The sequence below is a fragment of the Triticum aestivum genome, chromosome 7B (genome assembly GCF_018294505.1).
Source record: "Triticum aestivum cultivar Chinese Spring chromosome 7B, IWGSC CS RefSeq v2.1, whole genome shotgun sequence".
In the NCBI taxonomy this organism is placed as follows: Eukaryota; Viridiplantae; Streptophyta; class Magnoliopsida; order Poales; family Poaceae; genus Triticum; species Triticum aestivum.
Window position 1 is genome coordinate 422,595,744 of NC_057813.1, and position 15,418 is coordinate 422,611,161.

General features: G+C 45.0%; 1 protein-coding gene across 1 annotated transcript; it reads left to right on the forward strand.

Annotated features, from left to right (window-relative positions):
• The first annotated feature begins 10,363 nt into the window (after positions 1–10,363).
• LOC123157819 (survival of motor neuron-related-splicing factor 30) lies at positions 10,364–14,653 on the forward strand. Its single transcript, XM_044576013.1, has 8 exons — positions 10,364–10,546; positions 11,705–11,782; positions 12,321–12,428; positions 12,536–12,618; positions 12,723–12,798; positions 13,334–13,519; positions 13,969–14,097; positions 14,303–14,653. The coding sequence occupies exons 1-8, from the start codon at positions 10,481–10,483 to the stop codon at positions 14,474–14,476; spliced, it is 900 nt and encodes a 299-aa protein (XP_044431948.1). The 5' UTR covers positions 10,364–10,480; the 3' UTR covers positions 14,477–14,653.
• Positions 14,654–15,418: the final 765 nt, after the last annotated feature.

Here is a 15,418-nt window from a genome sequence, read left to right on the forward strand (position 1 = left end):
TTTTCTTGCAGGTTCTTTTTAAAAAAAAAAATCTTGCAGGCTCGTGATTTGCCTTGGCTCCCGATCGTACATCCCTGCATGTCTAAGAACATCTACGTCCGGACTTGTCCAAACGGTCTCAAATGTACGGGTGGGTCGCCCGGTCATCGGCGGGTGAAAAAACCCAACCCACCGGGCAATCTCAAATGTCCGGGTTGACCGACACCCCTCATTTTCAACCCAAATCGAGGAGGGAGGTTGGGTGCGCTTGGGCACGTTCCCCGACGGTGGTCTTCTCCAACGGGGGTGTGAACGCCGCCGCTCGAGGGCCAAAATTCGGCTGTTTAAAACCATGTACGCTATGCTAATGCTGGAGCGGCGTTTCTAGCTGCTCGAGGCCAGCCTGCCTGCGGACTCGTCGGAGGAGGATAGCGAAGAGGAGGGAGGGGGACAACAACCGAAGTTCATGGAGGGGGCGGAGTCGGTTGCGGGCTTCGCCATGGAGGACACCATGGCGGAGTTCGTTCCTCTTCTCCTGCCACCCGCCTTTGCCATGGCCCAATAGAAAAAGACTGAGGGAGTCCTTGATTCAGGGGTCCTCAGATGTCCGGCCTAAGAGTATGGGTCGGGTTGCATGTGCCGTACAGGATCAAGTTGAAGATCATCTACCGTGTCCGGATGGGACTTCTCAACACGTGGACGGCAATAATAGAGTTCAGAGGTTTCCTTCCTTGATGACCGACCTTGTACAATCCCTAGTCCCCCTCCGGTGTGTATATAAACTGGAGGGGTTAGTCTGTAGAGGGCGACTTATCATCATCATCAGAATCTTCATAGGCTAGACATCTAGGGTTAGCCATTACGATCTCGAGGTAGATCAACTCTTGTAATCTTCATACTCGTCGAATATAATCAAGCAGGAGTAGGGTTTTACCTCCGTTAAGAGGGCCCGAACCTGGGTAAACATTGTGTCCCCTGACTCCCTGTTACCATCGGTCTCTTGACGCACAGCTTGGCCCCCCTACCCGAGATATGTCGGCTTTGACACCGACATTGGTGCTTTCATTGAGAGCTCCGTTGTGTTGTCTGCAGAAAGCGATCCATGGCTCGCCTAGTCATCAACGACAATATCACTTCCAGAGGGTGCTTGGCTTCGGGGCAGACCCTCCGGTTTGGCGGTTTTACCATGAGGGCCCGCGCGACCATCGAGCCCGCAACTCCTCTCATGGCTACCGAACACCGCCCTTGCATTGGCCCCAAGTACTTTGAAAAATTGGATCCGGCAGATGTTTCGTCTTAAAACGAACTGCTAGACCGCATCCCCGCCCAGGGGGTCTCAACGGACTATGATCGAATCGGGCTCAAGCCCGACCAGAGGGGAATTAATCACCCACCGGTCACCCACTTCGTGGCGATCGTCGAGGAGGTGGCCACTGACGACCCCCTCCCCCATATTGAGGACCAAGTATGTTCGGGTCCCTAAATCCCCTGAGTCGGATACTTCCCCTTCGGAAGGGGCTTCACTCCTGCCGGACTCCGGTTCAGCTGCAGGGTTGCAAGAGCCTTCGCGCTTACCGGACCCAAACTGGTTACTTCGAAAGCCGTACCGACTCTGAACACAGACGTGGGACATGATCTAAAATTTAATCCACCCACCCACCACAATCTATACCCTCCAAGCAACTCAGGTCCTCCAGATATATACGACCTGATGTATGTGCGGCAGCAGCCCCAGGAAATGGTCCACCACTTTTGGGCCAGATTCCTACTTGTTAAAAACAAGATCAATGACTATTCAGACGACGACGTAGTTTCGGTCTTCCACCGCAACTGTACAGACGAAGGGATATTGAATGCCCTCGACCATCGCCACATACGGAGCTTCACAGAATTATCGCATGTAGTACAAAAGTACTGTGCGATGGAAAGCATATGGAGGGCCTAGAAAACTCAGCTGGAGCCCGCCACCTCGATGCAGTGTGCGGCTCGGGCTAAAAGAATATACCCCGGCTGGTCACCTGATCATCGGGCTATGGGCAGGAAGAACAGGCCCTTCACAGAAGATAGGTCAGTTCTTGACGAACTATTAGACAAACCCTGCTCGATCCACACTACTCCGCACACAGTCCCAACCCATAGTCTTCGGGCATGCTGGGTACTCCGACAGGTAGCAAAAAGTGGAGAGGCCATCCTCACAACAACTCCAAAAGGATACTCACAGGAGAGGGACAAAGTTAATGTCCTAACAGTCTTTGAGACTTTCTCTTCTAACAACCGGCGTAAACGGGTGCTCGGCGACCTCATCGAAGTCCATCAAGTTACTGCACCGAGCCCATGAAACGACACGTCGATAACCTTTACGGCCGAAGATGAACCAAAGGCTCGATCCGTCCAAACACCTGCCGCCTTGGTACTAAACCCCATCGTTGATGGTTTCCGGCTTACTAAAGTGCTCATGGACGGTGGTAGTGGACTTAACCTCATCTATGAGGTCACGCTCGACAAAATGTAGATGGATAGGTCACGCATCGAGCAAAGCAACACGACCTTTCAAGGTATTATCCCCAACCAAGAGGCACACTGTTCGGGAAAAATAGAATTGGATGTGGTGTTCGGCACGCCTGAGAACTATAGATCCGAAGAGTTGCTCTTCCACGTGGTCCCCTTTCACAGCGGGTATCACGCTATCCTCGGCCTGGATGCTTTCCCACGCTTTCAAGCTATACCCCATTACGGGTACATGAAGCTCAAAATGCCCGGCCCTAATGGAATCATCACAATATCAAGCGACCCAGACAAAGCCCTCCGTGCCGAAAACAAGACCTCATCCTTGGCCCTCGAGGAACTATCTGAAGCCATAGTAGCAGAAGAATTAACCACCCTACGAGCCACGGTGGATAGGGACGACGTGATCCTTGATAAGAGATCCAAGTCCACCTCTTTCAAGCCAGCAGAGGAAATAGTAAAATTCCAGTGAATTCGACGGACCCTAATAAAGCAGCATCCATCGGAGCACAACTTGATCCGGTAGTGGATGCCGCCCTACGCGCATTCCTGCGCGAGAATTGGGATATTTTGGCTTGGCATCCTTCTGACATGCCCGGCATCCCGCGAAGACTGGCCGAACACAGTCTCAATATAATCAAGGGATTCAAACCCGTGAAGCAGACACTACGGCGATTCTCCGAACCCAAGTGTCAGGCCATGGGAGAAGAGCTAGCTAAGTTATTAGAGGCTGGGTTTGTTAAGGAAATCAAACATCTGGATTGGGTAGCCAACCTGATCATGGTACCTAAAAAGGACAAATCGTGGCGCCTATGTGTCGACTTCAAAGACCTCAAGAAGGCTTGCCCTAAGGACCCCTTCCCATTGCCCCACATCAACCAAATCATTGACACAACCGCATGACATGATTCCTTGTGTTTCCTTGACACCTATTCTGGATACCATCAGATTAAAATGAAGGAGTAGGACCAGGCTGCAACCGTGTTCATCACCCCTTACGGTCCCTTCCGCTTCAACACTATGCCCTTCGGACTTAAAAACGCTGGCGCTACCTACCAGCGCATGATTCAAACATGCCTGGAAAAGCAAATAGGAAAAACAGTCGAAACATACGTGGATGACATGGTCATCAAAACAAAACATGCCGAGTCATTGGTGGATGACCTTCGCCTCACCTTCGATAATCTCCGAACATACGACATCCGGCTTAATCCAGAAAAATGTGTCTTCGGAGTTCCAGCCGGAAAGTTGCTGGCCTTCATTGTTTCCCATAGAGGAATCAAGGCAAACCCAGCCAAAATCTGAGCTCTATCACAATTGGCCATACCAACATACCTAAAACAGGTCTAGAAATTAGCTGGGTGCGTCGCGGCTTTAAGCCGATTTATCTCCAAATTAGGAGAAAAAGCATTGCCATTATACAAGCTACTTCGCCGCACTGACAACTTCAAATGGACGGACGCAACCACAACAGGATTGGAAGAAATCAAGGCCCTTCTCGCAAGCAACCCAATCTTGTGCGCACCCGGCGTTGGAGAGCCTATGTTGTTATACATTTCGGCAACTAACCAAGTAGTCAGTGCCGTCCTAGTCGTCGAGCGAGGAGAGGAGGGACATAAATTCCCCACCCAAAAACAAGTCTACTATGTATCAGAGGTCCTTACACCTTGTAAATCCCAATACCTGCACTATCAGAAGATAGCCTTCATGGTCTTCATGGCATCCCGCAAACTTCGGCACTACTTCCGGGAGTGTTCGGTCAAGGTGGCATCCGAAGTACCACTGAATGACATCATTAATAATAGGGACGCCACTGGCCGCATAGCCAAATGGGCCATCGAGCTATTACCGTTTGAAATCATATACAAGCCACGGCGGGCTATTAAATCCCAGGTATTGGCCGACTTTGTAGCCGAATGGACGGAAGCCGAACTCCCTAAAGAGTACATCTCCTACTCTAATTGGATTATGTACTTCGATGGCTCCAAAATGCTGGCCGGACTGGGGGCTGGTGTAATCCTCACATCCCCCACCGGGGACACAGTCCGCTACGTATTGCAAATTATGTATACAGACTCTAATAATGCAGCTGAATATGAGGCACTACTATACGGTCTTCGCATGGCTGTTTCCATGGGCATACAATGCTTGGAGGTGTGCGGTGATTCGAACCTCGCAATTTTCCAGGTCAATGGAGAGTTCGATGCAAAGGACCCAAAAATGATGGCATATCGAAACGCCATATTAAAACTGTCAGCTCGGTTCAACGAACTCGAGTTCCATCATGTCGCCCAAGATAGTAATTAGGCAGCCGACAACCTTGCTCGTATGGGTGCTAAACGCGACCCGTGGCACCCAACACCTTCGTGGAGCGGCTCTTTAAGCCATCTGTGATGTGGCAGGGTGAGATCGGTGAAGGCAATGCAGACCTGATCACACCCCAACCACTGAATACAATGCGGACAACGTTGGTGGTTCGGATATCGAGATAACACCCTCTGTTCATGAGATCATGGCAATTATCGCTCCTTGGACCGAACCTTACCTGGCCTACCTTAATAGGCAAGAGCTCCCAGATGATCAAAACGAGGCATGATGAATAGTTCGATGCTCCAAGGCTTTCAAAGTACATGAAGGCGAACTATATACAAGAAGTACCTCCGGAGTCCTTCAAAGGTGTATCTCCGAAGAGGAGGGAAGGGAGCTCTTGGCAGAAATACATGTCAGTCTCGGCGGTCATGATGCCGCAGCCGTCACCCTTGTAAGCAAGGCGTTCCGGACATGTTTTTTCTGGCCTACGGCTCGAGCTTACGCTCAAGACCTCGTCCAATGTTGTTGTCAACTTTTCGCCAATCAAAGCCACATGCATCCCACCGCATTAAGAACAATTCTTGGCCCTTTGCGGTCTGGGGGCTTGAGATGGTTGGACCCCTTAAAGGGGGAAGACACAAAAAGAAATACTTGCTGGTCATGGTGGATAAATTCACTAAATGAATAGAGGCCAAACCAGTAAAAACAGCTGAGGACGGGCCAGTGATTGACTTTATATCCGGCGTAGTCCACCGTTATGGTGCCCCGCACAGTATCATCACTAATAATGGTTCTAACTTCGCAGCTGATGAGGTTGGAGAACTATGTAGACATGATCGAGACACATCTCCGATCAATAACCAATAGCGGAACTTGGATGCTCATATTGGCTCCTACATATTCTACGAAGATCTTTATCGGTCAAACCGCACAACATACATTGTTCCCTTTGTCATCGGTATGTTACTTGCCCGAGATTCGATCGTCGGTATCATCATACCTAGTTCAATCTCGTTACTGGCAAGTCTATTTACTCGTTCTATCATGCTTCATCCCACAACTAACTCATTAGTCACATTGCTTGCAAGGTTTATAGTGATGAGCATTACCGAGAGGGCCCAGAGATACCTCTCCGATACACGGAGTGACAAATCCTAATCTCGATCTATGCCAACCCAACAAACACCTTTGGAGACACCTGTAGAGCATCTTTATAATCACCCAGTTATGTTGTGACGTTTGATAGCACACAAGGTGTTCCTCCGGTATTCGGGAGTTGCATAATCTCATAGTTAGAGGAACATGTATAAGTCATGAAGAAAGCAATAGCAATAAAACTTATCGATCATTATGCTAAGCTAACGGACGGGTCTTGTCCATCACATCATTCTCTAATGATGTGATCTCGTTCATCAAATGACAACACATGCCTATGGTCAGGAAACATAACCATGTTTGATTAATGAGCTAGTCAAGTAGAGGTATACTAGGGACACTTTGTTTTATCTATGTATTCACACATGCACTAAGTTTCTGGTTAATACAATTCTAGCATGAATAATAAACATTTATCATGATATAAGGAAATATAAATAACAACTTTATTATTGCCTCTAGGGCATATTTCCTTCAACAGGGTCTGGAAGAGGAACATCATCAATGTAGAACCATTCTAAAGACCATTCGTCGGACCCCCTCTTCGGAGTCTCGAATGGGTAACCGGATCCGGCTATGCACCATACTTCGGTGCCGCCCACTTCAAAAATGGAACCTCCGCCCTGGTGGCGGGGGACGAGGTAGAAGAACTTCTTCCACAGTTCAAAATGAGCCTCACAGCCTAAAAAATAGCTCGCAAAGGGCGACAAAACCGGAAATCTGCAAAATAGAACCTGGTGTGAGGTTGTGCAGTTGGATCCCGTAGTATTCCAGTAGACCCTTGAGGAAGGGGTGGATTGGGAATCCCACGCCCCTCGAAACGAACAAGATGAAGCACACCCTTTCTCCTTGAGTGGGATTGGGGAAATTTTCTGGTAATGCATCATCGCCCATAGAAGTTAACCCTGCCCGTACGGGGATTAGATCCATGGGGGGGGGGGGATATACCCTTGCATCTGGAGCCGATTGAGCTACAGATGAGATACGAAGCAACTCTGCCAATCCCCCTCTTGAGGGCCATGAGGACGCGAGGAGGAGCCAGGGACACTAGCCATGGTTTGAATTTTTTTCCCGTGGTTTGCTCTGTTGCTCTTGGGGTAATGCGAGATGGTGTTTCAAAGATCTAACCTCATTATACGGGCGCTGCCTGTGCCTGTTGGAAATATTAAAATACAAGGGTAATGGACCGTTCGCATTCACTCAGACACGTGGAAATCGAGGCGACGACGGGAAGGAATCATAAAGGCTGGACGCAGAAACCGATGCTGGACTATCATCAATCTGGAGTATGATGGGGAACCCGCCTTGCAAAGACGCTGACTTACATCCGCACACCAAATCGTCAATGAAGGCAAGTTCGGGTGCTACTGAGGGAGTCCTGGATTCGGGGGTCCTCAAGTATCCGGCCCAGGAGTATGAGCCGAGTTGGATGGGCCGTACAAGATCAAGCTAAAGATTATCCTCCGTGTCTAGTTGGGACTTCTCAATACGTAGGCGGCAAGAGTAGAGTCCGAAAGCTTCCTTCCCTGATGAACCGACCTTGTACAAACCCTAGGCCCCTCCGGTGTGTATATAAACTGGAGGGGTTAGTCCGTAGAGGCTATCTTCTTCACCATCATCGGAATACTCATAGGCTAGACATCTAGGGTTTAGCCATTATGATCTCGAGGTAGATCAACTCTTGTAACCTCCATACTCGTCGAATATAATCAAGCAGGAGTAGGGTTTTACCTCCCTTAGGAGGGCCCAAACCTGGATAAACACCGTGCCCCCTGGTCTCCTGTTACCATCGATCCTTAGACACACGGCTTGGGCCCCCTACCCGAGATCTGTCGGTTTTGACACCGACATTGACACCCACATGGGACAGTGGGGCGAGGATCACATCAAGTCTGTATTTTCCGTAATTTATGTCAATAGAACTATGCAAATTCTTTTCCATGTTGAGGCAATGGAAGACTTCGTGGCCTGAAACTTCACAAGATCTGGGACCTTCTCTGTCCATTTGTCCTACCATGTGGAATTTGACCACCTGTTTGGGAATCATTTTTTGAGAGGAGATAGCCCCGTGAGTGCACATATTAACACAATTTGGAAAGATCTTTGGCAGCTCTGGATAAGCATTTTGGATGGAAATTTCTAAAGGGATATTACCATGCTTGGGCGAGCTAGCGGGTAGACACATCCCTCTTATACCCGAATATCCCTTATGTAGAACTGGATTTGAGAATATCCAACATTGCCTCTTTACCTGTTCACGGCAAAGGATGTATGGGCAGAACTAGGCCTATGTAGGATCGCTTCGGCTCAGTCAACTCGGAAACTCTTATCCATCTATGCTCAGTTGTGCGTGACATACCTGTTGCTGAATTGACCCTGGTGGCTATGTGGTACATCTGATGACAGAGATGACAGAGTGCAAAAGGAAATACTATCTAGACTCCAAATCATACGGTCATGTCTATACGGGTGTTAGCTACTAATTTCTATCGAGCTCACACACTGAACCATCCAGTTTGTAAGATTGATCATATGTGGAAAAAAAGCCAAGTGAGGGGACTGTAAAAATTAATATTGATGCGTCATTTCATGCTAAAACTTTATCAGGAGCTAATGGTGGTGTGGCGAGGGACAACCATGTAAATTTTATAGCAGCAACAACTTGGGAATTACCTCTCTAATGTTGAATCAGCTTTTTTTTTTAAGATTCCAATATTGAATCAGCCAAGTTGAAAGTTATCCGAAGTGGATTGATTCTAGCAGCAAATATTGGCTGCACTAAAATTATCATTGAGTCTGATAGCATGTTTACTTTGGAGTTGTTAACCAATTCCGATTCGTATATGGGCCTTGATGTATCGATCTTAACAAAGTGCAATCAACTGGCTTTACACTTTGCTAGTGTCAGTTTTATTTACCACTTTGCCGCCTATTGCACACCACCCTCGCCCTGAAAGATCTCGCTTCACTCCATTTTTGGGGTGTCTAGGTCCATGGTGATGTTCGCGGCTTCTTCCTCTCTTAGGCGTACTACAGTCCGAGCTGCTGGATTGTACTAACATGAGCAACTTCAAGGCATGCTCGACGCAAGTGGATACGACGCCCAAGGAATCTTTTGTGTCGGCTGCTTTCGCGTCTTACTCCTCACACAACTGAAGCATTGTTGGGCATCCTGCTCGGCAATATCTTACTCTCACGCGTCCTGATTTGAGCTACGCGTCATAGCAAGTGTGCGTCCCGTGTGATGTCCACTAGAGCCTTGTCAAATATAAATGCATTCTGCGTTGTTTTGGCTCGATCTTCTAGATAGAAGGTTAACTACTCCAACTCGATGGCTGAGAGAAAAGTGAAATCCTAGCTTTCCCTATAAACCGAGGCGCAAATATGTGTTGCTCATTTCCACGGAGCGCTAGCTCCACCTGAAGGACCTCCGAATGAGCTGGCAACCACACAACCCATTTACAGGTACATCATTTTTCTTTGTTTAAACTTCAATATATATATATATATATATATATATATATATATATATATATATATAGTAATTTGAAAAGTATTCCCACCTTTAAAAATGTTCTTATAATTTTAAAAATTATTTTAAAAAATATTCATATAATTTATAAAATTGTTAATAGATTGGCATTCACATGTTGTAAGATTTTTTATCTAACTAAAATGTTTCGTATTGTAGGAAAATGTTCGTATAATTTAAAAGTGTCCGTGCATTTTAAAAAGGTATTAATTTAGTTTGTGAAAACTTTAATATCTGAAAACTATTTCTTCAAAATAAAGTAAAATAAAAATAAAAAGAAAAAGAAATTAAACATGAAAATAAAATAGACAGAAAAACAAAAAAACGAAAAATGACTCCAGTTAGTGCTAAGTTCTTCCTTGTGCGGATGGCTGAGAGAAGGAGGTGTCTCCTGTGAGCCTGTGGCGAATACATCGACTGATCAAGACACCTCAAGACCACGAGAAGTAGAAATAGTGATAGCAACGCTTACCAGAAATGTTGTGATAAGTTGGAAAGAAGGCTAAAATACTGGTGAAAAGGGTGGTAAGCAAAAGAGATTAGTCCTACACAAACACGGGGGTTGGGAATAAGCATTTTTTATAACTACCTAAAATCTTCCTTTAAAACAAGGTTTGGGAATACGTTTTTCCTTTTTGAGCGGTGGTTTGGGAATAAGTTTTTATTTTTTGAGAATTGGTTTGGGAGTGAGTGTAAAAAAAACGAAAATCGCCCAGCGCCGGGCCAGCCCGCTGACACGCGCGCGTGGGCGACCTATCGCATTTGCGCATCCACCCAGCAAACCCCACGATGGGCCGAGAGTTGCAGTCCCTGCGTCCCAGCCCAATTGGAAGAGGCAAATCGACTCGGCCTCTTCTCCCCCCCGATAAAAATCCCCACCACGAACAGACAATAATAAAAAGATTTTCCAAAACGAACCAAAAGAAAACTCTCGGGCAGCGCGAGGCGTCACGAATCGAATCGAGCTCGAGCCGGAGGAGAGCGTCGGAGGCGGCGGGCATGGAGGATCTCAGCGTCGAGGAGCTCGCCTCCAATCTCTCCACCTACAAGGACCAGCTCCGCGAGGTCTCCCCCCCTCCCCTCATCTCCTCCTCGCGTCCAATCCTCGAAATTCGTTGTGTTGCGGCGATTCCTCCATCAGTTCTGGTTTCCCCGCTTAGGTGCTGCGCGTTATTAGGGCCATAATAATTTGTGCGCAGCTACGTGCTTGTTTCTGTGCTCTGGATGCTGTGTGTTCAGAGATTAGGTTTCGGGGATGCGCGACCGACTCTAGGGTTTCGAGAGGCCTACGTGAAAAATCCAGAACCTTACAATTGATTAAACCTTAACTAAATAGTAGAGCAGCCGAAATAACCTGCTCTTATCACTATTTCCCCCACTAAAAGAGTTTTCATTTTCAATATGTTAAAGGGACACTGGGTGTTGGAAAAATCTGTGGAAATCTGCCTGCTAGATAGCTAAATTAGTTTGAACTGCAGAGTCAAAAAATCCTAGGGTAAGTGTTTGGTATCATTCAGTTCAGCCTGTTGGATTCTGAGACTTCTTATAGAAATACATATTGGACAACACTGGATTGACACATTATGTAGCTTGATTGATTCCCATAAATTGTATACTAGGGCTGTATTGTATTGGTGCTGCTTGGTGGAGGAAAAATGTTTCGATGTCCATCGCCCATTTGGTCCTGCTTTTTGTTGAATTTACATATGTGCAGAAGACCGAACAGTCCCACCGGTTCACAAATCAGAGCATGCAACTTTTTATGTTCATGTGGTTAACGCTTTGTAAAGTGCACATGGTGGTTGAATTTTGTCTTGAGACTTGTTGATGTATTTGTTCCAAGTTTGGTCCCTTGTTGCAGTCAATGTTTCGCGCTAGATTCTACTCACTCTTTTTAATATTTTGTCCATGCCTTTCTGTTTTAGACGAGTGATTTACATTGAAAATTTATTTAATGATCTTCTATAAACAAATATGACATCCGTTCTGATCTATCCGAACACTAGCCAAGTTGTTCAACTGGTGACCAGTTAATCGTTTATCAGGGTAGATCTTGCGCCGTCGCACATGGCAGGTCAACTGCTATTGAAATTCCTTTTTTTTCTTACTGCAGTTTCGTGCTATTTCCTTTTACTTTTACCTATTACAAATCTCATTTGTTGTGAAGCTTTTGAGCAACCCATTCATTTACATTGTGGGTAATCTTTTGTCGTCCAATTGTAGGTTAGGAAGTTCATCAAGGAGAAAAAAGATGACGCTGGAATTTCTGAATATGTTGATATGGAAAAGGAGCTTCAAGAGGTGAGTTATCCTGCATTTTTTATTATGCTGCTGTGTGTTGGTATCAGCTAATTATCAGATGCTTTATCTTTTACTTTGTTGCTAGTATGAGTAAACTGTTTGTAACAAAAGGATGTTTGCTTTCTATTTTGTAATTTGGGGCCTATGCTATCAATCCCTTTCTCTTCTTTGTTACAAGGAGCCATGCCCGGCAAGCTATCATGAAAAGGCAGCTTGGAACAGTGGATTTGTTTTTGGGCCATTTAGATTTTATTGTAATCTTGAAAGGTGAGAAGGTAGATTATGTCAATGGTAGGGACCATCTGAGCAACCATATATAACTTATGAACACTAAATATAAAATTTCATAGCTTCAAAGTTGTCCATTACCCTTTATCTTGATTGGTTGCAGGTTTGTGTCTCATGGTAGAGTACCTCCTTCAGATTTTGGGTGTTGATGCTGCTGTTCTGAGTGAATCACAAAATTTGGACAGTTTAAATGATAGCAGGAGTCTAGTTTTGTTAATTGCGCTAATGTATTTCTCTGCAACAACTGCAGGTTATTACATTAACCGAAGAGCTTTTGGCAACTGCAAATCCAAGTGAGAGTGCGCAGAATGATGTAGGTCTATCACCGCCAAATTATTCTGCTGGAGTGCACTCAGAGGTACTCGTAGTTTTGTTTTACATATGGATTACTCACCTGGAAGTTACAAGTGCACTTCTGTTCATCATAACTGTTTCATACCACTAACATACTTTATCTGTTTTTAGGCACTGGATGACCTCTCACAATCCCATGAAAAGTTTGCAGTTGGTACCAAAGTGCAAGCTGTGTATAGTGAAGATGGGGAGTGGTAAGACCTTTTGAGATATATGTGTATGTTGCAATTGTACATTCTTCTGTTTATTTTTGCATATACAGTCTGTTTGCAATTTGTTTGATCAGCTGAATTGTTAGGTACAATGCGACAATTGAAGGTCTGACACCAATCGGCTATTTTGTAAGTTATGAAGGCTGGGGAAACAAGGAAGAGGTATGCTAATTGTGGGTCATATGGTTTAAGTCTCTGTCAGACAGCTTCATTGGTTTGAGGTCATTCATGTAATACTTTTGTCATCGGGATGCAATTTGCATATTCATAAATTTGACGGAGTACATATATGTTATAACCATGATGTTTTGCCCTGGTTCTGAAGTTGTTGATTTGTCAAGTAATGCATCGTCATATATGCTTTTCGTCTGCAGCGAAAAGAATTTCTAATGGCATTTGGCTGTATCTGCCATCCTGTTTATTTTCCCATTGTAATGTTTATTCCTGTTTAGCATCCTTAACGTACAAAAGAATTCGCCGACTTAAATAACCTTTGCCTGTAGTGTTTTGTCTTTTGTTGGACCAAATTGCCACCCATAATTTCTGAAATTCCACTTGGCATGTGAATATGTTGTATAATAAAGAAATAGAATGCTGGCTTCAGTTTACACACCAGTCCTTTTAGTTGTCGCTTCAGTTTACATATCAGTTTTTACTTCAATAATAGTGTGTGCAATTTTTTTTTTGCCTTATACAGGTGGACCCTGCTAATGTCAGGGCACTTGACGTGGAAGCTGCTGATGCTTTAGGACAAGCTGAAAAAGAAGCTGAAGCGACAAAAATGGCATTAAAGAGAAAAGTTGAACAAGCAGCAACATCTGACTATCAGATTCGTAGCTTACCCACCAAACTTAAGATTGATCCAAATGATCCTGAAGATGTGGTAAGTGAATTGGTCTTTTGTTCAATATATTTACAATTGCAAGTTAGCCTTGAATGCCTCCCATGTGCCACCATTCATCATATTACTTCTGCCTTTAAAGGAACAAAGTTGACTGATCCTCACTTTTGAGGATTGAATGCATTTGTTACAAACAAGTATGTACATTCATGTCCATGAACACCCCAGGTATAGCTTATGACAAACCTCGGGTGAAAATCCTAGGTATAGCTTTATGACAAACCTCAGGTGAAAATCCTAGGTATAACTTTATGACAAACCTCAGGGCTTCCACATTATGTCTACTGGTGTTCTTTTTGCCCCATTTTAATTAGCGGCTCATTTGTACTTTCATATATAGAATCCTTCTGATCTAGCAAACAAGCATGCCTTGTAATTTTTTATAGCTGCATCAATGGGTCATGTGTTCTGACTGGCTTTTGTGTCTGCAGAAAGCTGCAAAGCGTAAGAAGATCCATGCTTTCAAGTCAAAAGCCCGCTTTGAGCAACTAGATTTCACACAGAATAAGCGGCAAAATGCATGGCAACAGTTCCAGACTACCAAAGGAAAGGCTAAGAAGGTAACATCTCTATTCCTAGCCGCTAGAAGGCAGTGGGACTTTCTCACTGTTTGGCTAAAACTATCCCCAGAAGAGCTTGCAAGCCCTTATATTTGGCTAGAGCAGTCTAACGACACCCTAACTAGCCTATCTACAATTGCTTCCTTTTGTCGATTGGACTGTTCACTTAGACTTAGATTTTTTGTTTTGTTTTGTTTGCTTTCAGGTTGGATTCTTTTCCGGTCGCAAGAAGGAGAGCATCTTCAAGTCACCGGAAGATCACAGAGGTAAGGTGGGGGTCACTGGTAGCGGGAAAGGCCTGACCGACTTCCAGAGGAGGGAGAAGCACCTTCATCTCAAGGATGGTTCTTCTGGGGATACACTGGACTATGAGGAATAAATCTGGTTTCACAAAGTTGCCATGTCTGGCACTTTATTGCCGGACTGGCCTCTGTCAGAGCTTGTACTCCGTAATTTGTATGCTGAACTTGTTGAAAGCTAGAAATCACATATAGATATTAACATTGTCTTCCTAAATGTTTAGTCTCAATTTTGTGAAAGTCATGTTTTCACTGCCTGAGTTTTGCACCACAGTTTGATCAAAATTTTTCTCTGCATCATTTGTCAGAGTTCAATACTAAGTACTTGGCAGAAAAATGTGTTGAGGCCGTGTGCACTGAACCAGACTCTTCTTGCAGTTGAAATGCTGCTTCTGAACATTCATCATACCAGACTTGGAAGGTGTCTTAATTTCTTCACCCCCCATGGCCCACACACGCAAAAAAGGAAGCATTTGTCCTTGTAGAAGTCCTGGACAAAACTTTGGCAATTTTTTTGGAGAGATTTTGTCACCTCTTTTTTCAAACAAAACAATTGTCAGGAGAAATTTCGTTGTCTCTGGAACCTTGTTGCTGCTGATGCTCGCGTTGCTGCGAGTTTTGTCCACTTTTTTGAACAAAACAATTGCCAGGACAAATTTCTCTTGTCACCTCTTTTGTTTTGAAACAAAGCAGTTGTCAGGAGAAATTTCGTCGTCTCTGGAACCTTAGTTGCTGCTGACGCTTGCGTTGCGGCAAGTTTTGTCCACTGCTCAGATATGAAAACGAGAGTTTTATCTTCCTTTTGTTGTCGTCTGCAGGACCCTGTCTAGTCTTGACTGTGATTTCTGGCATATATGTAAGAAAATAAGAAAATAAGTAACTGATGTCACACTTTCTGTTTATTTTCAAGCCAACTCACAGCTTGCTGGTAGTAGTAATAGATATCACCCATGAGGACATTACAAAATTTGCCACATGTGGCACATGTTGCAGCTGAAGCTCTGTCGAGGTCAGCTCTCCCC